We start from the raw sequence: 25,756 nt of genomic DNA, 5'->3' as shown, positions 1-25,756 counted from the left end.
CTCTCTCCCAGTGGTTGTGACTGACGTCCCTGCAAGTTCGCGACGGTGGATGTTATTAGGCTGCTAAGCAACAGAGTAACAACCAGGTTGGTATTGCTTCTAACATCCATCTGTTGGTTAAGAATTACCAGTGACGGTGAGGACTTATAAAGATTTCAACGTCTTCTTGAAGCAATGTGCCAGCATTGCCCGACTTTGGTGTTGAAAATGTAGCGTTGACAAACTGGACTTTGCTGTAAAACCTGTAAATTGCAGAATTTGCCTCAGTGAGAGGTGTTGGGAAATGTTAGTATTTAGTATGGAGGAGAGAGCGCATCTGCACAACATGACAACACAAAGCCTGCGATCTATTATGCAAGTTGTGCCATGTGTAGAAGATATGGGAGTATTTTTATACATAATATATACATAAATTTTATACATAAATGTGTATATATATATATAAAATTTCATGGTATATATTCGCCCACAATTCACTTTAAAGTATATTTTGTGAAGCGCTTTGAGACATCTCGAAGAGGTGATAAGGCGCTATATCAAATGCAAGGAATATTATCATTATTATTATTTACTGTGCTCACACAGTATTAAAGAGCTATACGTACTCTAAAAGGGCCAGCAGCCCAGGGTATGAATTGGTATTCAGCATTTGTTACCACTATTGCCTGAGACGTGTGTCACCCTGACTAGCACAATGGGAGTGAACGCTCTGATTTCATGCGGCTTTAGCCCTTTCAGCTGGGCTTTGTGTGGCGTGTGCCACAGAGCTCCCGAGTGACAAGAGGCCAAGTGTCCTCGGCACTGTGACAAATCACCCGAATACACGCTTGTCTTTTCACATTGGGAGGACGCCTCAAAGTGCTTCACAGCACACACTGTAAAGCAGATTGACCGTGTGTACCTTGTGGGTGCACGTGGCAGGCAATTCTGTTCCACGGCGATTGGCTCGCAAATAGCCGTGGAGTGAGTGACCAATCTTCTCTCGCACAACTTTGCTCAGTGGTGGTGATTAATGTATAATGTCTATTGTCAACGCCGGGAAAACAGTGCAGGCTACATGTGCTTAAGTGACTGATTCAAACGATCTTATTTTTTTGCCACGGGATTCTGCCACCTCCAAAGGAAAAGATTTTGTTTCAGGCGTCCGATTTGTCTGTTCCTCGCTGTTGAGAAAGCTTGATGGGTGGGGCTGTTTAAGCAGAGGAGGAGGCGTAAGGCAGTCTGAAAGGGTAAAGCAATTCAAAGATGAAAGTTCTTCATCAAATCAAGTCGTGTGGTGGTGTAACACCATTTTCAGAGAATACTTCTGGTCCACTTGTCAGGATCCCTTGCTGTAAATAGTGCAATTTGACTCCAGCTATTAAACAGTGTCTCTGACAGCAACCAAATAGCAAGGAGATGCTTTTTACTGTACCACACACACACACACAAATCAATATTTGGTTCTTGGACCTGGCAACCTGCTTTCTGTTGCGATGATTTATATAAGAAAATCTTCAGTTTTCTGTTGGAATTGGCTGAAATTATGTGGTTTTCTACTTGCGCGTTAATTATATTAGACACATCAAAAAGGCTCTTGCTGCACTGTTCTATTCTGTGGTTTTTCATGGTTATGGCAGAATGTGAAATACCAACATAGCTGTTTTCAGACTTATTTCAGGAGTAGACAAATGTTGGATAGCAAATCCTTTCAGGGCTAACAATTTGCAACGCATTACAAAACGAGGAGTTAAAGGGATATTTCTGGATTGCATTGTATGAATTGATTTTCCCCCAAAAGATGCAGGAATGCTTAAATCTGTGCTCAATTGTGAGCCCTCTCCCCTCCGACTTAGAAGGTTGTGGGTTCAACCCCCATGTCTGGACTTGGAACTGAAATAGTCTAAGATGATACTCCATTGCAATGTCGGAGGTGCCATCCTGAGATGAGACTTTAAACGGAGGTCCTGTTTGCCTGTTCAAGTGGATGTTAAAGATGACATGACACTGTTTGAAAGGAAAAGGGAGTCTTTAAATTATCACAGAGATTCAACCCAGCTCTGAATGCTGTGCTATGTACCTACCTTGCCAATAGATGGCACTTTGTATTAATGTAAGGGTTACCAGACATTCTGCCGGATTCATACATGAAATGGACAGAGAAACGTAGAGTGGTGGGGTGGGGGGGCTGGTGTGGCGCTTATTGGCAGACTGCCAGCCACTGAATATTTATTTACTGTTGAGAAACGTTTAAAGTCTAAAGTATTGAGCATTGTATTACCACAGGTGTTTAATGTATCATATCCAGCTCATCCCAGACCCATCCTCACACACAGCATCCGCAGTCACTCCACTTTACAATAAACCCTAGCAAAGCACTTTGTGATTTGAAATGTTCTTCTCACGTGAAAGATGCTTTATCAAATGCAAGGATTGTTAGTTATATAATCAGCTACTCTGTCAGAATTAACGGTGCAAACCTCGTAAGAGACGTTTTATCCAGATGCATAGTGCAAAGGAACTCCTTTAATTGCTAAAACACACATTGCAGCAAAAAACAGACATTGCAGGGAGCCGGTGGCAATGCACACTCTCTTGTTATATTTCTGTGTTCCAGACACTGGCTCTGGCTAGTGAATTGCTCTTATATTGATCTTTCCATGAAAGAAGTCCACAAACCCTATAAGGCAGTCATGTAATGTAAATGAAGATGGAGCATTGCATTTTAGTTTCCAACTAAAGAGCTTCATTTGTTCCATGAAAATCTCCAGTGTGCCGTAACCACTGCTTTGACATCAACTGACAGAATGTCAAAGCTACCAATAGAGATAGACTGGGAGGCTATTCGGGATACAGTAGAGCATGTATAAGCTGCTGTGAAGATGACTGGAAGGCAGGTGGCAGCTTTTTCACGAATGTAACCGAAGTTGCTTTGACCAAGACTGCTCTGAGGTTGGAACAATTCTTCTGCCGAATACCGACAGGAGACAGAGACAGTATTCGTAACCAAAGATTAGGACTTCTGAAGTCTCAGGCCATAGCTTTTAATCTTACTCAAGGGGGAAAGGTACTTCCAAAAACTAATGTCTTTAACAATCTCAAAAAGTTCAGGGTTTGCTTTTTTTCTATCACTATCTGTCATATAATGATAATAATCCATGCATTTGATATAGCGCCTTATCACATCGTTGTGACGTCTCAAAGCGCTTGCAAATAACATTTTGATTCATTACCTGGGTTTGAAATGGTGGGAAAATACTTTCAACTTTGATCTCCACCTTGAAAATTACCTTCATGTGAAAGCGAAAATGAAGTACATTTACTGTCTCACTCCTATTTTGATCCCTGATGGAGTGATGTTTAACTCAGGCACTTGGTATAAAAGGGAAGATAATGTAAGAATATTTTTAAAGAAATTGACATCCAGCCATTGTACGGAAATGCAGCTTTAACTACACGTTTAATTCTGTAGATTAGCAGAACTGCAGATTATAAAGGTAGTTTGTGTTTGTGTAGATTGTGGTGCTGTGGCTCACTCTACTGCAATGTCTATTTGAGGAGTGTTACCAAGAGAAAACAGAAAGGACCTGAGCAAAATGAACAATACTTGCTATTCGGTCTCCGTAAACTGTGCAATAAATTCAGTATTCCACCGTTCAATCGATGAACGTTATGAATGCAAAATTATATTGTGTGATCTCGCCCCATTCAAATAACTAGCAAGGGTTTGGGTCTGTTGTCACATTCAATAAATTTCATTATTCTCGTACGAAGGAGAAAAAAACAAACTAAAACCTGATGAATGACTCAGAACCAGCTATGCCCTTTTTTTTTTAGTTCAACATCATCGTAAGTAAATAACACAGTCCTGAGCAGAGTGGACACAGATGGGAGTGTCAATGTTTCAATTAATAACACTAAACCTTTTTCGCACTAGACATGTATTAATAATAATCCTTGCACTTGATATAGGGCCTTATCTTGTTGAGCAATCTGTTGGCCAGGACAGCAGGAGAAACTCCCTTCTCTTTTCGAATTGTGCCATGGCATCTTTAACTTCCACCTGAACAGGGGGAAAGGACCTTGGTTTAATGTCTCATCCGAAGGACGTATTAAGCTAGGCTTCTGTTCAATTTGCAGTGTAAATTGTTGTCACAATTGATTACCATCACAGTGGGAATGACGACACTGGTGAATTGAGAGTTGGTGGGGTGGAGGGTAGGGGTGGAGGCGGAAGGAACGTGGAATGTAAATGGATGTGGAAGTGCCATGAAATTGTTTGTGTAGCAGACCATATCGTCCAAACACAATCTGTGTCCACACCACACACGTGACAAACTTTGCAGCCAATTCTCAGAACCTGCTGGCAAAAGAGAAAAGCTTGAACGATGTGCACAATTCACACAACTGATGGAAAGTGTGACTGCTGTGCTTGCTATTATGATTTCTAAGCGTTGGATATTCCAGGAGGAAGGGATTAAATGAGTCGAAAGGCTTCCTGCATCGATCTTGTGCAAGTACAAATTGCGTTCCTTTCATACATGGGAGTGGTGATGGCAGCATCTGGCGGTGAAGTTGAGTTCAGTCTTTAAAAGAGGGTCAAAGCGTAGGCTGTATATTGTTCTTAAACTTAAATCAACATTGATTCAATTTTAATCTTGAACTCTTTCCACTCAAGTATTTATTCCATACGACAACTGAGCCACACAGTAACAACTTTTATATTTATATATTGTACTTTGTGTTGGATAAAGTCTTGGACAACTCAGAATTCCAACATATTGGTCTTAAGCATTCTCCACTCCATTTACAAGCCAGGTTCTGCTTGGTTGTTCTGGCAATACAATAACAACTGACATGTATATAGCTCCATTTCAGGACAGATTCCAGATGGTCTGTCCATTCTCTTGTGGTGAAAGTTTCTCAAAACCCACTTCCTAACATGGACCATTCAAAGGATTGAGGTGGATGAAGCCATGGTTAATTCTCTTCACTCAGCAGTGACTGAGCTCGATCTTGGTTCTTGGATCTTTTTTGCCTCTCAGTGTCACACCAATCGAGGTACTTCATCGGGAGGATGTCCGAAACCAGTTCAATAGTCCGCTCTGGCTGCTGGCATCCAGGAAGCCTTGACCTTGAGCGTGTGCAATGCCAATGAAAGCACTTTGCTCACTCTTGCCTCAAGCGCTAAGTCGATGCATTAGGGCCTGATGTTGCAGCAATTTCAGCCATCACTGCTAGTCCAACAACTCTCAGAGATTGATGAAAATTCTCAGTTGCTGCTAAGTCCATTTATCTTCTGCCTTTGGCAGAGACGGACGGCAGTAGGTGAACACAGTGTGTAGGCCCGGTTTGTGGAAGTCTTCTGCAAAATTGTACCTGTTATACTTTCAAGTCCAGTTCTGAGCAACTTGCTGTCAAAAGCTTTTCATCCTATTCTAGTAACCTTGCTAGTTACTGCAATCCTTCTGCCTTGTCCCTTCCCTCCCTCCCTCCCTCTCTGCTTCCAAAACCTGCCATAAGATAACTTTTTGGGTCTTGATTACCCTTTTTCCCCCCACTCTTCCTTGGCTCCCCACTTCAGGCTGTCATTCAGCAGTAAGAAGCTCTTTGAATCACTCTCCCAATGTGAACGATGCTATATAAATGTATATTGTTTTTCTCATGTAGAATGATTAATAATAATATTGATACTTGCATTGATATAGCGCTGACCATGTCTTCAAATCGTTTCAAAGCACTTCTCAGAATATACTGGAAAGTAAATTGACTCTATATTTTGTGGGCGAAACGCAGCAGCCAATTGCGCACAACAGTGTCCCACAAACAGTAAAATGCTTAGCCTACATCATGTCCCTCCCAAAAATATTCAGTATATAAAGAGGATCAAAATCCCTTAAGTCTAACAGAAAACTTCTTTGTACCTACGGAAACCCAAAGATGCTGTTGTTTTTCTTATGGAGGGATTGCATATTTTGAGGAGAACCACATTTTATTAAACGGCCCATACCTAATCTTCTCTCTCCCCCCCTGCCCCTCCCACCCACCACCTCTCACTCCCCCCCGCCCCTCATATACTGGTTCCAAGCTAAAGTCTAATTTAATTTATCTTTATTTTCTCGGTGTTATAACAGCGGGCTGCAAGGTGTCCATCTGTTCATTTGAGATTGCACCAAATGGCAAGTGGTCAATGGATATTAACTGACAGAGGTCAAAAGGGCCTCTTGACCTCTTTGGGCCTCAGTCAAGCCGTTGGAACACACAGGCTTGATCTACAACAGGATAAAAAAAATTGCCAAAGCTGTCAGTGCTTTAAATTGGTAACTATAGTGGAATACAAAGTGAAATAATTGGCGGGAGAAAACAAAGGTATCCAATATAGTAATTTATTACCAGTCAGTGGGTTTTCACCCAATAGGTTGTTGTTACCCCTGCCGTGGTTAGAGAAAGCGAAAAGGCACTCTAACACTTAACTGAAAATGGATGCCCTGCTGCTAGCAGAGATATGCGGTGGTCAGATGATTGCCTGTACCATTAGCTTGGTAATGTTTTCTCTTTTGTAAGCCGAACTCCCCGCGTCCTTCCTGTGTGCATCAGCTGCAAAATTGAGGGCTTTCTCATTTGTCTCCTATTTATGCTGCCAATCATCGGGATGTCTGTCCATTGGGTGCACACATTCTTACATTCAATCTTTCTCCTTCGTCCCCAGCTCTGCCTCCAGGAAGAAAGGACTTTTCAACAGAGATGACTGGTGTTCCATTTCTCCCCCACCCCCTCGCATGTCACATTTGTCATTAGATTGAGGTTTTTTTTGTTGCCTTTCGCCGATAAGTATGGTGGCTTTAGGAGTTTCTCCTGGATTGAACTAGCAGTCTAGCTGCAGTGCAGGTGCAAATGCAGTGCTGTTAGTTCTAGGTGTTTGATGGCAGAGAGAGTCATCTCGAGGTTCCTATCTGAGTCCAATTAATGCTACAAACCAGAAAGAGCTTTTCAATTTCCCTTCTTTCCACAGTTGGTTTCACCCTAATCCCAGCATGGGTCAAAAGATGACGATGAGGGGGTCAAATGGACTGCAGCAAACAGATTCGGTTAATTTGATTGCAACCCTCGTGCCTTTTCAACCCGCTCCGAAAAGACCAAAAGCTGCAGCAACTTACGACAAATGCACATCTGCAAACGTTACAGCTCCTGCTTCGAACTTTAAGGGGTGGCCTGTGCAAAGTTGGGGGGGAAATCGCTTAGTTTCAATTGTTTGTTTGGGTCACAGTGGTTAGGATTTTGCTGCTATTCTATTTTCAAAGAAATTCTGACGGATCCTATTGATGTTTATTTTCACCTTTTTTTAATTTTAGGGATCTTTTGGACTAAAATAACAGGTTGTAAAGTCACGCAGGAAGTGGCTTTAGCGATGCTCCCTGCGCAAGGCAACCCTGCACAAGGTGCGGAAAGTGATGTCCTTGTTGACCTTACGTTGGCATTTGGATGTTGGCCATTTTTGTAGTTCAAAACGATAACAGCAAATTATTTTTAAAATACTCAAAGTTTAATGATGTGGATTTATTTTCCTCGATTTGGAGAAAACTGAAAGACTCCAACGAATACCAATTTTTAACAAGAGCGTAATAATAATCTTTGCATTTGATATAGCACCTTATCACTTCTTCGAGACGTCTCAAAGAGCTTCACGGAATACACTATAAAGTGTATTGACTGTATATTATCATATAATCATACTGCGAACCCTGTGGCTGACATATCGGTGTGGAGAGAGAACATTAATTGCATGAGGAGCAGTTTGCCTTGCGCCAACTTTTATTTTTTTTAAAAAAGCAATACTGCACGTTTTAGAGCATGTTTTTTGCAGAAAATAGTCTGCAGATCGCACGTACAATAAAGCAGTATATTAATAGGATCAGGGTCAATGCGCAAAGGATGGTTGCTCGTGTTTTTAGTTTATTTGCGAGTCATTTTCGAAGAGGACCGTCAAACTTTAGAATATGGCTACTTTTGTTCCTGAATTTATATTCGCTTCTTTATGAAGGTTAGCCTGAGGCACAAACCATCAGAGAACCATCTGCCTGGGGGGAGGAGGGAGTGGAGGGGGCAGTCCGGTCCGAGTGTGACATCTGGCAGTGCTGGGCTCCATATCCCTCCCTGAACTCCAAACAGAGGTCCGGCCCTATGTATTGATTGAACCAATACCTTGGGCGCCCATCTGGTACAGAAGAAATACCCGAGGGAGGGTGAAAATTCTGAAGAGAGGGTTCGAAGATGACCTTCGTGATGCCAACATCTCTGTAATGGACATTAAGAGGACAAATAGCCAGATTCTGAGGAATCTATAGCCAAGAGAAATGAGTTAGAGTACTTAGGGCACATCCACCCAGAGACCTTAAGGTCTCATCATGCTTCTAGGGCAGTCCTATCCCTGTAGGCATCTGCCAGCCTGCCTTTGTTGGTGAGGAGGACACTGAAGCAGGTGGCTTAACCCAAACCCTAACCTTACAAAGATAACTGCAATTGTTTTCACCCGCAAAATACACAGTCAATTCACTTCACAGTATATTCTGTGAAGAACTTTGAGACGTCTCAACGATGTGGTAAGGTGCTATATCAAATGCAAGGATTATTATTATTATAATTTGGGTTATCAAGTAAGTGCCATGGACAAAATCAGCATGAACTAGGCAAGCTGAGGATCCAATTCAAAAATAATTCTCAAATCCAAAGCCTCGTCTTCACAACTCTACAAGTAATGGGATATAGGCTAAAGATAACATATTTTGACTTGGGTGTAAGGCATTTCTGTAAAGTAGGGGGTGTTTACCTAGTTACAGTGGGCTATCAAGTATTCTGTATAAATGGTCTAAGATGCCTGAACCCTTTCCCTCTCCTCCCACTTAGCAAATATGATCTCTGTTTAGTGATGTATCTGTCTGATGGAACTCAATTGCCAACCAAGTCATTACATGCCAAGCTGAACTACACTGAAGGAAGACAGTAATTGTGCAGCAGTAGCCCTGGCCGTAATTCTACCTTAATAAATTGGGGAGAGATTTTGAAGCAGTGCATTGAGACAACGTAAGAATTGAGTGTGATATGAGATTCGCCCATTTTTGTAGCTTCTGACAGGTTATGTATTATCGTTCAGGAAACTCGAGCCCAATCCGATGAACAGTTGCAACTCTACAGTAACTACAGTATTCAGTATACAACAAAAACAACTTGCACTTATATAGTGCCCTCCACGCAGAGTAACGTCTCAGAGTGCTTAACAGTGGCAGAGTTTGTACAGTGGTTACTCAGAGGTATACAAAAAGTTACACATTACTAGATGTAAGTAAATTGTATGATTGTATCCAGCACTACTTGTCGATCAATAACCACAAGTAGAAGTTCATGTCAACCCTTTCTCTGATAAGTGTCTGTTTCGAGATCTACAAAGTTTTTATAGTGAATACCCCATTGATGGTAAGGTGCAAGTGGCACTATAATTCACTTCAAGAGCTTAAAATGCAACATCACGTCTACTTTGCTTGTTTGTACCCTGATTTCAAGGATTAAATAAATGTCGGTGCTCAGGAAAGGATCGGAGGCCTGAAATACATCATGCACTTAACCTGAAAACCACTGTTTTACAATGCAAGGTGGTAGAGATTTTTGGAAAATTCTTGAAATTAATTTCTCAATTTGGAATGAATTTGCGTGTCATCCGAGCTCAGTTGCTAGAATTCCCTCCCACCGAGTCAAAGAGTTATGGGGACTTTGAGCTCACAGTCTATGCTGACACTGCAGGGGAGCGCTGCTATTATTCGGGGGATAAAGATTAGAAAAGTCCTGTCTCTTTACAGGTTGTCCCATGGGATCTTTAACATCCACCTGAACAGGCCCCGGGCGGGATATTGGTTTGACTTCTAAATCCCCAGCACTGCAGTGGAGCATCAGCCTAAACTGTGAGCTCAAAGTCCCGACATGGGTCTCGAACCCACAATCTTGCGACTCAAGAGTCGAGAGCACTACCAACTAAGCCAGGCTGATTCCTGCCCTTCCTCCCGCCCGACATGGGATACTCCACTACCATATGGCACTTCTGGTGCAGTGCTGGCTGCCAGTAAACTGACAAATCTCACTCAAAGCAACCTTGAGTGACAAGTAGCCCTAGGATTTGACCCTCGGACCTTTCAATTGGGAATCGAGGCCCTGAGCCATCAGGTCAAAGGCACGTTTCCGAATCTTCAGGGGGAAGGGTGTGTGTGTGCGTGCGTGTTTGTGTTGGGAGCTTTGCAAAATGTTAACGTGATTTGCAATTTTTTGAAAAAGCACACGGTTCGAAAATAAAATTCCGGTATTAAAAGGCAAGAAGACACAATTGCATAAGGTGGCAACAAACAAAAGAAGTTGCCCGCTGTGTAATATCCTATTTACAAGCAGTCCAATACTCGGACACTTCACGGACAAAGATATCTGTCATTTATTTAATTATTCGAGGCTTGCAGGAACAATCTGCTGTAATTTTTTTTAAAGCTACTAATCCGTCTGTTAGCACAAGGGTGTTTATCAATTCGCTTTTCTGCCACCCTTTTAGTGAGACGTCCGCACGTTTGTGTAACTGAGCCCAAGCAATTTGAGCTCATTCCCCCGCATTCGGGTTCAGAGACGCGAGACTCAGGTAATGTCGCTGAAACTCCGATTCCATTGACATAGAAGGAAAACTGGTGTTTTAAGAGGATATAAACCACAACTTTCTTTTATCCTAATCTCTCGTGGTCCGGGCTTTCAAAGCGAATTCTTCACTCTCCCGAGGTAATAATCCCTCCACAGATACTAATAATAATAATAGTAATAATTTGGTCGCTCGATCCACGACTGTTTGTGGGACACTGGCTGTGCGCAATTGGCTGCCGCGTTTCACCCACAAAATATACAGTCACTCCACTTTACAGTGTGTTCTGTGAAGTGCTTTGAGATGTCTCAATGAAATGATAAAGCGTTATATCAAACTCAAGGATTATTATTATTATGATTTCTGAGTCTCATTAAGTGATCACTTCGGTCAAGGGAGTTTCTGTTAATTACTGTCCGAGCACATTGGTGATGAGTTATCCAAGAGGTGGGATCGGAGGTGCTCCTGTGTCGGAGAGAAGCTGCCAGACATTGTTAGAGCATAGCTGCAGGGAACTCGTGTGCATATGCTGAGATGCTATCAGCGGGGCTTGAGGTAGAGCAGCATCTGTGCTGATTGTTAGCTTCTATTATGTTACCACAAAGAGGAAAGATTGGGCTTTTTTGTTTAAAAAAAAAGTTGAGTTCAGTCTTTTTTTGTAATATGAAAAAAAAATCAGTGTGGAAATGATTTTTTTTAAAAAACAGAAATATGCAGAATTGTTTGCAATTCAATTTTGCTTTTATTTGACCAAAATCCATAGAAACTTTGGGCGTAACATTAAACACTGGCCCTGCGGAAGAAAAGATGTCCAACAAGAACAACAAATTATGTTTGTAGAGCGCCTTTCAAGTCCGCAAGCGCTGAACGGATGTCCACAGACTACTATTGTTGGCCTTTGTCCAGTGTTTATATCGTGCTTTTAAAAAAAAGTATGTAATATATAATACGTATAGTGTTAATTGTTGTGATTTGTTTTTGCCACTTTTTAAATTGCAGTTCGCGTTCAGTGTCCTGCCCGTGAAGACGAAATGGACAGACAGCGCCATCCACGTTCTGCTGTTTGACGTTGATGCTATTTGCAAGCAGCTGCTTTCTCACCAGGAGCAGGGGCCCAAGGGGCAGAGCTCCTCACACGGGAGCAGCGAGGTGCTGAGGAGGATCACCAATGCCGACGGGAAGAAGCCCCCGCCGGCCTTAAAGAGAAGCAAGCCTGCCCCCGTGTGCCAGGCAAACGGGCCGGTGAAAGATTTGGTTCAGGAGCATCTGTTTTGCAACGAGGGCAATGCGAGCGCGTTGGCGAGTGAAAGCGTTAACGTCAGTAAGCAGAAAATCAAGCCCAAAGGGGCTAAGAAGACGAAACCGCCGGTGGTGAAAAAAATGGACATCAACATGACCACCGATACAGCTAAGCTGCTCATTTCCTGCCTCTTTCCCTGGGGCGTGGACCGAGACCTTGACGAGCTGTGCGTTAAGCATCTGGGCTTGTTTGAGCCTCGCTGCCCAGTGTCCTTTGGCCTGGTGTCACAGGATGATTACCTGTCCCTCCTCTTGCCAGGCTGGCACCAAGTGAATCGAGAGGCGCCGAAGGAGTACTCCATGTGCAACAAAATCTCCAGCAAAGTGGAGGAACTCGCAAGGCAGGTCTTAAACATGACCAGGATGTGTGTCGTCCTCCCGGCAGAGGAGACCCTGAGCAAAGCGGATGGAAACTTTCAGCCAGAAGCAACGTCCTACTTGCTATCTGTCATCTTGCTGGTCAACATACAGATGAGAATGCCTTTTCTGTCCAAAGGGAATGAAAGGCATAATAACACAGTCAGGTAAGGGAGTTTTCATCCAGCGATGGACTGAAGTTTATAATGGTTGACTGTTATCATGCACTATAGTACGCTTTATTCTAGGAGAAAGGCATCTTTTGATATGAACCTGTGTGTGAAAATATAAGTGTGCGGAGCAAATGGGAATTCCGATACAAAATAACATGAGAAAATACACAGTCGCGAGTGAATCTTTGCAGTGAATCCTGCAAATCGGTTAGAGATGTCCTCCCAATGTGAAAGGGGCTATATCAGATGTAAAACAGAATGTCTCGGAAAAACAGCGCCAAGAGGGAACCCAAACTGTGCATAGAATGAAAAGTTAACATGGAGAATGTAACCTCTGCATGTTTTTTGATGATGATAATGATGATGATGATGATGATGAGACATGAAGGAGGGAGTGAGAGAAGGCACCAGTGCACACAGGTAAATGGCATCCTTTGTGCATTCTAACCGTTTCTTTCAAGACATTTTGCCCACAAAACACACAGTCACTACACTTTACAGTATATTCTGTGAAGCACTTTGAGACGTCTCGAAGACGTAATAAGGCGCTACATCAAATGCAAGGATTACTATTATTATTACTACTATTTCCATGATTTCTAGTTGCTTTATCTGTGTAAAAAGCAGAAGCAAAGGAGACAGAACAAGGCAGCAAATTGTCCCCTTACACTGCTTGGTCCAGTGTGTGTTCTCCACCATGAGCTGGCGAGAGCACTTTGGAAAATTGATTTCCAAGCGTTGCTCACCACCAGCTCCGCACATCCCAATAAATACAGCAGCGCTGTTTATTTTAAGATTATCCTGCACAGCCTCCAAGCTTTGTGTCTATCTGAGGGTAAACATTGCAGAATCCTTCAGGTGGCTTCTGATAAGAAGATAAGTTGGCTTGTTAGCTTAGCCTTTAATACTTAGAAAGCGATGTTCTACTGGTAAGCATTAGATTCCCTCACATTTAGGATTATTTTGTGGCAAAGTATCTAAAAGTTATTCATATCTGGAAAACAAACAAACCTCAAAGCATCTGCTCTATATTAACACATAACTGGCTACCATAGTATGGATAAACATATTCACTTAGACTGGTCTGGTACCTTATTTTATGTAAAAAAAAATGTTTGTACAGTGCCTTTCACATCAGGAGGGCATCTTAAAACACTTCATAGTTTCTGGGGTGGAATATGTCATTGATTGAATTACCTGTCATTTTTCTGCCATCACCATCAATGTACGTGCAGTGTCTTTGCTGATCTCAGCAGCTAACTGGATTCTTCCTCTCGCTCCCCTCCACTAGCTATAATCTCACATCACCAAATGAACTGTGCTTCATGCTGTCTGGAATTTGTGTGGTCTTACTTTGAGGAATTCCTCAGTATGGGAAAAATAAATGCATTGGAGCAGGGGTGGGATAGGTCGGAGTGGTGGAATCCATTTGCGAGACTCAGTTTTTTTTAGTCAGTAAAGAAAATACTGCTAATTAGACCCCATTTGGTGAGTCACTAGTTACTAAACCCCAGTAGGCCTTAGCTTTCCAAGACTCCTGATTCTATGAACCCTTGAAGGAGAAAATTGACCCAGGAACTGATTGTACTGTGTATAGGATTGTCCTGGGCTTTAGTCTGCTGTCTGAACCCTGTTTCTATACCTTACCTGCGAGACATCCCTTTGTAGAAGCTTTACAGAGTAACATTGGTGTTTTGGTGTTAATTGAACCAAATACAAATGACTAGACTGGCAGTACAATACCTTGATTTGTGTTGATAATTAGTGGCTCCATAAATCTTGGAATATAGTTCCATTGTTCACTAGAGAAATACCTACAAATTTCCTTTCCTTGCTGTGTTGCCCTCGTCATGACATTGCCAGAGTACGGTCGTTCCTTGCTGTAACATTGACATATTAATGCCCTCTCGTATAAAAGGTGTTGCTCAGTACAATAGCACTATTTAATAGCCTAAATCTTCCTGTAATCTAGCTGCTTTTGTGGCCAACAAAAAAAATGCCATTGTAGAAAAGTATTTGATCAGCAAGTAATATAATGGTTATGTATCATCGGCGCAGATGGTTTAATTAACATTAGAATTGGCAAGCTTTTCCATTCAAATTTGCTTGAAGATAATGTAATATACAACAGCTGCATGAATTGAAGATTCCTCTGTATTTGTTTTGGCTCGTTGGTGTCCACAACAAACACTGGGTGAAAATTGGGACACGTGATGTGCTAAATATCACAACGGTAGTTACCCCATGAAATGCCACTAGGAACCCCAAAGCCTGCATCTCCAAAGGCCCCGACAACCAACATCCTGCAACATGTCTGCACCCAAAGCCAGTCTTTCATTAGAGACTGGTTCCACACGAAATATTCGACAAAGGTGATGATTATCACCTGACCTCTCACAATTATTTTTTAACCCAGTGTTTCTGATGGCAAGTAATAATCATCCCTATTGCGGTTACATTTGTTCAGGGCCTTTCATGTCAGGAGGACATCTCGAAGGCTTTGCAGGATTTACTGCGAAGTGGGGAAGTACTTGTATTCATCAGAATGTTATTTCATCAGTCGGATGTTGTATGTCGGAATGGATAGGTGGTCATGTTCAGGAAATAGACACACCGAGAACGAGACCCGAACATTCTTAAATACAACTTTAATTTTGAAGCTGTGTTTCCATAAGTCTCTTTCAAGAACGACAGAAAAAAAGGCGCGAGGTTAAGGCTGAATTCAATAATTTGCCAAATTCCAGGCACTCTGAAACACTTCATAATAGAGTAAATCTGAGACCAGGGTGGAATGTCTCTCCCATGTACCTATCAATTTAAAACACGCAAGAAAGATTGAAGATATTCCGCAGACAGGCAGCATGAACTTTGCCAACACTGGAATTTCTGTGAGTTTTTGTGGAGGGGATTTTGTTTACCATCAAACCAGATAAATCCCAGAAGCTTTCGGTTCTTTGTAAAAACGAAGTGTGGGGGAATTGGAGCCTTGGAGTATTGAGCTCCCTTTTCACTTTATTGTGTTGACTTCATCGAAGACAGATAAAATATTTGAAAAGAATTAAAGCGGGCATTGAAAGGCGATCAGAATAAAGCAAGGATACCATCTATCTCTGGCCATGGCAATGGAGATCACTAGCCCTGTGGAGTACCAGTCCTTCCTGTGTCCTCAATGTGTGTAGATTGTCATTGACTGCTTTGGTAATTGGCAATTTCCTACTGATTCTGTAGGCAGCAGTTAATCGACTCGCTGCGGGGCAAAGGAGTGGAGATTTCCCAGTCAGCAATCCCTGCGTTTTCTGCAGAAGGGTTTCACAGTAAGTATCGGCACTAATGGGAAAAAAGTGGTTATAAGACTTATGTTTAAAATAATGATAATAATCCACACTTTTAATATAGACCTTTATCACATCGTCAAGAAGTCACAGAGTGCTTATTAGAACGTTACTGTGGGGTGTGGGATGGGGGTTTGTAAGCGAATGCAGCAGCAAATTTCCACACACAGCAAGCAATGAACTGAGTGATCAATTTTATTAAGAGAATGTTGGGCAGGACACCAGAAGAACTGCCTTCTGTTTAAGAACAACGCTGTGGGATCTTTAACGTCCACCTGAATAGCAACTTGGGACTTCGGTTTAACCTCTCATCTGAAGGACTGCACTTCTGACAATGTTCCCCCAGCACCGCAATGCAGGCTCAAATCCATTACTTTCTGACTCAGAAAAGATAAGGGAATTTCTCCTAATATCCCAGACAAAGATGTTCCACATTAATTGGTTGCCCATTTTATTGTTGATTACAGGAGCTTGCAATGCTGGCTACCGCTTTTGCCTACAAAAATAGTCACTACACTTGGCAGTGATTACTTCTGGTGAAGTTCCTCCAGAACACCTGAGCAGCAGTCGATGTGCTAATTATAATCTGGTCTTTAATTTAATCAACACCGTGAATGAACACTATATGCCACATTGCAATTTTCACCCTGATACTCAACCATTGATCCTGGCATCAATGTTACATCACAACCGGGCGATTCTTAATTTCCAAATGAAATGTGGCAAAACTTCTGAAGGAGTGAATTCAAGGGCACACCTCCACCCATATGTCAACAGTGGGATGCGATGGTGGATTATTTTATTGATGCGGTGGTTATCCTGTTATTGCCTGCTGGATGACTTGACCTGCAACCCTATGAACATACAGTTCGTGTAAGCGAAAATAAAATGATCCACCTGGTTGGCACAGGTAGCCATGATAAGCTTATCACTCATTCTGTGACTATCGCCTGCCTTCGTATGTTTCAACTCTGTGGATATCCACGAGTTTGTTTTTACTGTTTGCATTTTGTAAACGCACGCTAATATTTCTCCCTCATCAAACAGAGCAATCAAGATCGTTAGCTATTTGTTCTGCCCATCAGTTAACATCAGCAGTGACTGGGCACACTGCAAAGTCTAAAGATCCACTGCAATAACTTTGACCAACATCCTATCCAGCCATTAAGCGAGTGCCTGAGCCCAGTTGTTCAATCTGTTAGGTGTGACTGTTCTCGTCGAGAGGATTTGGGGGGAGGAATAGTTATTGGGAACAAAAAGGCTGGCATCTGGGTTATAAGGTCGTTGCTGATGTCAGTTCTTGCACTCCGTGCTTTAAAAAAAGGCCATTTTACAGGTCATCAGGTTGCTGTTGATGTCACTTCCTGAGGCCGCTCTGTGCTCATGAAGTTTCAGAGAACCTATAGAAAACTGGCTTCAAAATTAAGGCTGTACTTGAGCAATTGCCAAATTCTGGATGCCCTAAAATGCTGAGGAAAATACAGTAAATCTAGACCTTATGGGTGGAATTTCTCCCTTTGTATATATATCCGTAGCCTGCTTTCCATTAGTCAACACAATGTGACATTTAAGCTTTGGAATGTGTATATTTCAGGGAGCACGAGCCAGATATTGGCCACAACAATCTCAAACTGTTTAACTATTTTTACAAGGGTAGCAAATGTGTGTGTTTTTTTAAAAAAATGAATATAACCACAGAAAATAATGGCAACTGATACTAATGACGTTTCACAGGAAAGAAACACATCTTAGAGTTTGAGTTGCATTGTTCGAGTAATAGCATCAGCAGCATCACATTTTATTTCCCCCTCCCTCAGGCAGAACATTTTCACCATTCTGGGGTCTAAGTAAAGAGAAGAGCTTTGATGTCCTTACAAACCTGGTCGCCAGTTGGCAAGCCCAATCGGTGGAGGTAAGTGACAAATGATCTACAGGTGTACTGTGTTTGCCAATGGCAGGTTACACAAGTTTAGCTAGTTAAATTCCATTATTTAAGAATGCATACTTAGCTGATAACGTGCCTACACTTTACTGGGTTAAGTGAGTGGGGTGTGTAATTTTTTTTTTGGGGGGGGAAGGAGTCCACCATCTGTACCAGGCAAAGGGAAATTTCCATGCATATGTGGAACTCTACGTCTGGCTTGGACACTCTCAAGTGATGGGTTTCTGCTTGTGTCAGACACCCGGCTGACCAAAAAAAGGAATCGACAGAGGTGGCCGATTCACGTATTATTGGTCAATAGACATGAACATTTCTGGTCAAACTTTTTTTTTTTATCCAGCTGTTAGAAGCTGTGCAAGCCTTGTTGCTTTCCGAAATCCAGAGAGTTCTGAGAGCCACGAGAAAGCCTTCCATCACCAATGGTCAGGACGTAATCAAAGGACAGAATGGAAACAGCGAGACAAAGACCTCTGTCAAGATTGAACCAAGTGAGCTCCAGGTGACACAGAAGACTCCAGGGATAGTCATGCCTGGTAAGCGCCATCCTCTTTCATATCCTGTCGTTAAGGCTGTAAGATTTCTAGATGGTGATGACCTCCTGAATGTCCCCTGCACAGTGGGGCTCACTATAAGAGACAACCTTGGCGAATGGCAACTTAACATTAGATGTGGGGCTTGTTATCAGGGACTCATTTGCCACTGTTACAGGAATCAGTGAAATAGATTCTCTGCTTCATTTCCTTCTGGACCCCGCCACAGTAACATTCCAAGGAATCAACTCATGATGCTGAGCTGCGCACCTTCTGGTTTCTTGAATCACTCTACGTTCCACTGTTTCTTTCTTGGCTTGCACTGAGTAAACGTGTCACCAGGCTTAATGCCAGTCAAAGAGAGCACCATCTTCTGGGTGGCTACAAGTTGGAACTTAGTTAAGTTAAACAATGCACAGGACAGGAGAATGGCAACTGATACACCATTGGCGGTTGGGTTTTCAGCCTCTCTGCCCCCACCCTCTGGAACTCCATCCACCATCACTCCACCTCGCCCCTCCCTTGCCTCCTTCAAGACCCTTCTCAAGACCCTCCTTCGGTTACCCTCCTACCCCTACCCTCCACGGCCTGTACCCCTCCTGATCCCAACCACCAGCTCGGGTGCGGATCCCTGACTTTCCAGCGCCTTGTGATTTCCACAGAAGTTATAGCCAGCAATAAGATGACATCTGCTAAGCATTCTTTTGAAATTCACTGCCTTAGCTTTTGGAAATGAGCCCGTGCAAAAATAATTTACACTCTACGCCCTGCCGACAGTAAAATAGATGGAATCATTGGAGAATGATGATGCAGACTAAATAAAACCCAACACAGACGCAGATTCTTCAACCCAACCTAGATCTTGATGTGTTGTTAATGCATTTTGTCAAACACTAAAGGACATGTGTAAAGTTAAATGTCTCAATGGTAGGGCACCGTACAGTACCTCTGGAGTGTCGGAAACGATAACTGACCTTCGACGTGTTAAAAACCAAAATGAATTGTGAGCAATGGTAATAGTGGAAGACATCACTAACTCGCAAGACAAAAGTTTGTGGACTGAAAAGGATTGAAAAATGTTTTCAAGCCTCTTCCGTAGACATCTGTTGACTCTCCACTTCATCTCAGTGGACATTGGCGAGTTTCAAGTGCTTCCTTTTTACCAGAACTATTATGCATATTATTCTCGTCCACCATCCTCACACACGTTCTGTAATACACACAGCAATAATTGAAACGTTTGGAAAGCAAAGGCCTAGCACAATTTGGTGCATAATCGTTTCAAATGAAATAAGAATAGACTTTAAAAAGTGCTAACAAAAAACAGTTAAACATATTGTGCAATTGTAGCAGTGCTAATTTCCTTTGCGCTGGGAATATTGCCAGTCAAACCTACACATTGTTAGGTGAAGGCCATATTCAGGGGAATCAGCATTTCCTGATAATATAGCACTCAAAACATTTCAAAGCTTTTCATCGGCAATTACTGTCCACTGGAGAAACTGTGTAGCTGGAACACGCTAGCACAGTGAGGTCCTCCAAACAGCCATCAAGTAAAGAGTCATTTTATCTGGAGAATTATTGGCCAGTACAGAACAGCAATAACACTTTTACATTAATATCAGGCTTTCATCATGTTAGGAAGACATCTCAAAGTGTTTCACAGGATTGGCTGGGGGAAACTCCCTCTCTTTTCAAATAATGTGATTGGATCTTTAACACCCACATGAACAGCAAGGTGGGGCCTCAGTTTTAACCGTTGGTTCAAAGGATGTCACTTCTGACAATGCAGTGCATCCCTGGTATTGAACTGGAATGTCAACCTTGGTTATGAGCTCAAAGATCAGACCTGTGGCCTTATTGGAGCCATTGATCACCAAACTCATCAGTGGCGTGCTAAGAGTTAATTGAGCACTTGGCACCACCACTATTGACCATTGACAATGTAGTTATCTTTACGTAAGTGGAAGATACTCTTCAATTGAAGAATAAGGAAGTCTAGCTTCAGTGTCACAGGCTGCATGTTTCATAACTTTGTTCCTGTTCGACTGCAAAGCTCCATGATGCAGTGAAGTGCTGAAGAATTGAAAGCCTGAATTTTAAAGGTTTTTAAAAAAAATCAAAGGAACAGACACTCAGTTGCTCAAAACCGAAGCAGCCAATGAACATGACATTGATAGCAGGGGGAGCCATAGATACCAATGGTGAGCTGTCCACTCACTGATCGGCTTATTTCCTCGTTGGCTGTAGAAATTGAGACAACTGATAAGTGCTGTCCAGCTGACTGCAATCAAAGATCTTTGCTCTAAATATGTCTGCTATAAATATGTCTGCTATAAATATGTCATCGCAAAATGAAGGCTACGATTTATGGATTGAGTGTATTGGTTTTCTGGGTTTGAATTAAGTTTTTATTAGGATATTAAGAACTACAGTTGGGTAAACAGTTGGGATGTACATTGGCAAATGAACATAAAGATTCCATAATGAGAGAACTGCTATTGTGGAGTTTATACCAGAAGTCATTGTAGTAGCTAATAAATATCGCATTGGGTTAACTGTGGGCACGTAAAAAGAGAGATTGTAATTACATGGTATTATATGGGAATCAATAACAACTATGTCGAAGGAATGGCATTGGGGAGTCATTTAAACTCTTTGTTCATAATCCTTTAGGTGTCTCTGAGAATACGGAGATTAATCCAAGGAAAATAAGTAAAATATCTAGAGACTTGGTTGAAAATGTTTCTGGAGAGCGCTCCCGTTTGGGGAATACGTTCATGAGGCAGTGTCGCTTTTCAAATGCAGTTTCATAGCAAATTCACAATGTTTAAAGAGCCAACCAACACTGCAGGTTTCCTCTTTCTGGTCCTGTTAAAAGATCAGTGCATGACCAAAAGACTTCTCACTGGCTGATTTCCAACGACAGCCACTGTTTGGGAATGTAATTGTCTCGCTTTTGTTTCCTGAGTTCCGTATCTACCTGCAGTGAAGTGAAGCAAGTTTTCCTTCTTTCTGAATTATTGAAACCCGCTGCCAGAGGTTTCGCAAGTAATTTCCTATTCCCTTTCACTGCAAAATCATAATAATAATCCTTGCACTTGATACAGTGCTTTATCATGTCTTCAAGACGTCTTAAAATGCTTCACAGAATATATTTTAAAGTGGATTGACTGTTATTTTGTGGGTGAAACACGGCAGCCAATTGCGTACAGCAGTGTCCTACAAACAGTAATGAATTGAGTCCTGGCCAACAAATCACGTTGTTGAAACTTCTCAAAGCGCCTTCAAAGGATGTGACTGTCAAGGTGTATTTTGCAGACAAATACAATTTTGTGTGATGGAGTCGGTGTTTGGCAATTTCCACATTATTAAAGGTCCTCAAAGTTATCGGACCTTAAACTCAGCATCATTAATTCACATTACTGTGCCAGCCGTTCTGAGGGAAGCTTGCCAATTGCTTTTGCTGTAGATTTGCATTCATTAAGAAGTGGGTTAGGATTACCTCAATTTCCCTTCACTTTGGGACCCTTGCGGGCAGTAGAATAGATACTTTCATCCCGTTAGGCTGGGCTGGCTTTGACCCCCAAGTCCCAGAGATGAAGGGACAGTGTGAAACACCCACTGCACCAACTAATCCCTTTCAATTGTACTATCGATTTTCACACAGCAAATTCCAGTCTGGCTTTGAGTTAGTTAAATAGAACAAGGGTTTTTTCTTGGGTATCCAGAACGATGCTCTCTTGACTTCTGTGGCCATTCTTAGGAATGTAAAAATTTTGGGGGCGTAATATCCCCCACCCACCCCTCTAGCTGCAATGTAGATGAGGAAAGAAAATTGACTTTTTTCTAATCTCTGTCTTGGAAAAAAAANCTGAAGCAAGCGGGTTAAATAATTGATGAAAGTATCTTGCTGTGTCTCGGGCAGATTTAATGATTTTTCTGTATTGTACAGTGCAGCACTCTCAGACAATATGCACCCTGGTTTCTCACCAGCTGTGGCATTAGGCCGAGCATATACTTTGTCCAGGTTAGTGATCGTTCACCAGGAGGGCAACTGTTCACCAAGAAATGATACACACGAGGCAGACTTTAACAAGGGCAGAATATCAGAGAGTAGCCTAAAATACCCATTTACTCTTAAACTTCTGAAATTTCTTATCCATTAGGTAAATCTTCCAAAACTCCTATTAACTTTACCACGTAGATCCTATTTGTCTTAAAATTTAAATCCGGGAAGAATTGTGAGAAAACAAAACTTCAGTTCAATCGTAATTTGTAAACTGTTTTTCCGCGGTTCCTAATGATCAAAATCAAGACTCTATTTCCTCCATAAAATATACCGTGAATTCACTTTACACTGTATTCTGTGAAGCGCTTTGAGATATCTCAATGATGTGATAAGGCACTATATCAAATGCAAAGAGATGCTGTGAAGGGTGCTATATAAATGCAAGTTGCTGCTGCTGTTTGACGAATGCTTCCATGAGAGCACCCGACTTTAAATTTTAAGACAAAAATGGCCTTTCAGGCTAAGAGTAGCTAACGTTACAGGGCTTTGAATGCATTTTTACCAACCAGCTTTTCATGTTTGCCCCTTGGCTGGGCAACTGATAGGAGTAAACGAGTTATACATTGTATGGAAAATGGCCATTAACTGCAGAGCTGCCAACATCAGGAAAAGGTGCTATTTTGGGCCCCGGAAGAGTGACACGGATTCCAAACCCACTTAAATACCCGGTGCTGTATTTTCTTTCCCAGAGAGACATACATCAAAATAGGTCAGACGTTTTAACCAAATTGACTGACTGACTGTCACTGCTAATGAGTGACATTCAGTAGATCTGTAATTCCCATTGAAGAGACTTCTTTTCAGGCTCTTTTACAACTGAGAACCTGAGATGATGGCTTGTAAAACAGACAGATAAATAAAAATCCCAATTTTTAATCCCAAAATTGTGACTTTTGTCAGAGAAAGCACTGCCGCTCGTTTCGGTGCTTCAGTGTACGAACATTTATTGCACATTTACTCAGCATAGCTTCTCCTGCTAAAGAGCTAATCACATGTAGTCTAGAGAACACGCCCACTCAGATAGGTGTGCTGATGGCTTTTAGACTTAATATTTCAATTAAAGATATTCCTTACAGTGGAGTATTTTAATGCCAGGTGTGGTGCATTGAAGAAAGAACTGCTGCAATACATTATTTTCTAAAAATCCTAGTTGTTTTCAGTGTTTCCCCAGAAAACCCTTAATGCAAGATAAATCCGATTTTGTCTATTTTTAATCAAAATTGCATTTTGCAGGGGCTATTTTATTCTCCTTTGCAGCTCTGAGGAGGATAAAGTGCCAACAGACCTCAATTAGAGGAAATATCAGCTGCATTGTCAGAGGTGCCATCCTCTGCCTGTGAAAGATCCCACTCACTACTTGAAAAGAGAAAGGAGTTTCTCCTGCTGTCCTGGCTAACAATCCCTCAGATAAAATTGGTCATTCATTCCACGGCTGTTTGTGGAACTTTGCTGTGTGCAAATTGGCTGCCTGGTCTGCAATCTCTAACTTCCACTTGAACAGACACAGACGGATTTTGGGTTGTCATCTATTCCAATAATGTAGCACAACCCCCAGTACTGTACTGGAATGTCAGCCTAGGTTATTCTTACTTCTGATATATTGCAATCTTATGTCTTAAAATGTGAATTAAAATATACCACAATGTAGCATTCTATCTTGCGCTTATAAACTTAAAGGTGTATATTTAATGTGCGCAGTCTCTGAAATAATAGAACTACTAATATAACATGATTATTTTGTAAACATGTTGTGTCGGAATGGCACTGTTGGATTCATCGCCAGCGTGACAGCCTTCCCGTTATCTTTTTAAGTTGATTTTGATTGATCCCAAACCTGATGATTATCAATCATTTGATTAAAAAGCATTTAGTTTTCAGGAGCTGGCAGGGTCGGAGTGGCAACAGACAACTGTATGAATGTTTTAAGTGCATCCTTTTCTAACTGGGCTGGCATCGAGAGAGAGAGAGAGAATTCTTGACTGACGTCTTTGTCGGGGCTTCGATATTGCTTGTCCCGATGGGCAAAACCGAGCACAGATTGACAAGTAGCTGCTGAACGTTGAAGAACGCACCTTTATCAATAATACATATCAGTCAAAATGTGGTGAAGTGAGAAAGTCTCTTTGATCATCAGCATCTCAAAGGCTCCAAACAGTCAGCTATCAATACAGAAGTTACTGCAGCTCATTTTAATTGGGATCAGATTCTGGACTCCGATTAAGTTAGAAGACTATCCAGTATCATTCCATTAAAAAATAATACAGAGCTCATATAGTTGACCGAAATAAAATAGAGACGATAAATTCAAATGGACATTCACATTTTGTGCCTTTTGTGGGACATTGCTGTGCGCAAATTTGGCTGCAGCTTTCGCCTACAAAATACACAGCAACTAGATTCCTGTTCAATGTGTACACTCATTAAGCTGGAGAAAGTTTGCTTATACTCAGAGTGGAAAACAACCTAAGCATTTACCTGAGCATTTTGCCCCAGCACATGGTTTCATGTGGAACATCAGATTTCATATGTCTGCATGAAATATGCAGTTTTGAGTAGCCAATTGTGCACTCATACATGAGCAGCTGTGAATGGTTGCATTTTGAGCACTTATGTAAGGTTACAGGTTGAGAAGTATTGTCAGTGTGATGTGTTGCTGCTGAGGTACCATGTGAAAAAGCTACCAGGCTGCGGCCAGGATAGATAAAAGAGGATGTGGACTTGGTAGATTTACAATTGTACTATAATAAAGTTCATGTCCAGCTCTGGTCAGAGATTGCCCTGAAAGACCTCGAGTCCCTGCACTGTGCGCAGTAGAAGGCGATCAGACAGCTTTGCATTGTTTCATCCCATCAATCAAAATCCTTCATCGAACATTCTGCTACTGAAATCTACCTGGGGCTGTTTTTTTTTCTCTTTTCGACAGCTCAATAACTAGTTTTTGGAGCTGCCATGCACGCAGTTCTTGTTTACTGCACTGCCATTGTAGCATTGGGCAGAGCTCAAATGAGGCTGAGATGCTTAAATGTTGCCTTGGGTTGCTCGATGCACAAATGTAATAGATGGAATCGTTGGGCTGGCACCCAGTATAATACTGACACTGGGATGGTGTTTGGGAGATGGCTAATGGTGTTATCAGAGATTGTTTTGAAGAGATGTGAATGATCTCTCGAAAAGGCAGTCTTGCAATTAAAGCTGGCCGCCCGGACAACTGGCAAGTGTACAACTGGCTCAGGATGAATGAATCCTGGGGAATTGGCATCCAGCAGGAGGATGTTACTATCAACTGTGATGAGAGAATAGAGGCCATATGGTTGATACAAGCCGTCAGATTGATAGCACCTGTAGCAGATGACACACCACGCCTGAGACTTTTTTTTAAAAAACAGCAAGTGTAAAACCTTTGATGTCC

At 41.9% G+C, this 25,756-nt stretch overlaps 1 protein-coding gene across 1 annotated transcript in view; it reads left to right on the top strand.

The window, feature by feature from the left end:
- LOC103189352 (WD repeat-containing protein 72) overlaps positions 1-25,756 on the top strand; it is a 166,106-nt gene that overhangs the window by 23,987 nt on the left and 116,363 nt on the right. The window contains exons 15-18 of the mRNA XM_042344020.1: positions 11,642-12,465; positions 15,700-15,785; positions 17,621-17,715; positions 18,086-18,278. Of these exons, the coding sequence (XP_042199954.1) occupies positions 11,642-12,465; positions 15,700-15,785; positions 17,621-17,715; positions 18,086-18,278 (1,198 nt within the window). The remainder of the gene's footprint in view (positions 1-11,641; positions 12,466-15,699; positions 15,786-17,620; positions 17,716-18,085; positions 18,279-25,756) is intronic.

The sequence above is a fragment of the Callorhinchus milii genome, unplaced genomic scaffold, assembly GCF_018977255.1.
Source record: "Callorhinchus milii isolate IMCB2004 unplaced genomic scaffold, IMCB_Cmil_1.0 Scaffold26, whole genome shotgun sequence".
NCBI lineage: Eukaryota > Metazoa > Chordata > Chondrichthyes > Chimaeriformes > Callorhinchidae > Callorhinchus > Callorhinchus milii.
Note: the sequence above shows the minus strand (reverse complement) of the source record. Positions and strands in the feature narration are given on the sequence as shown.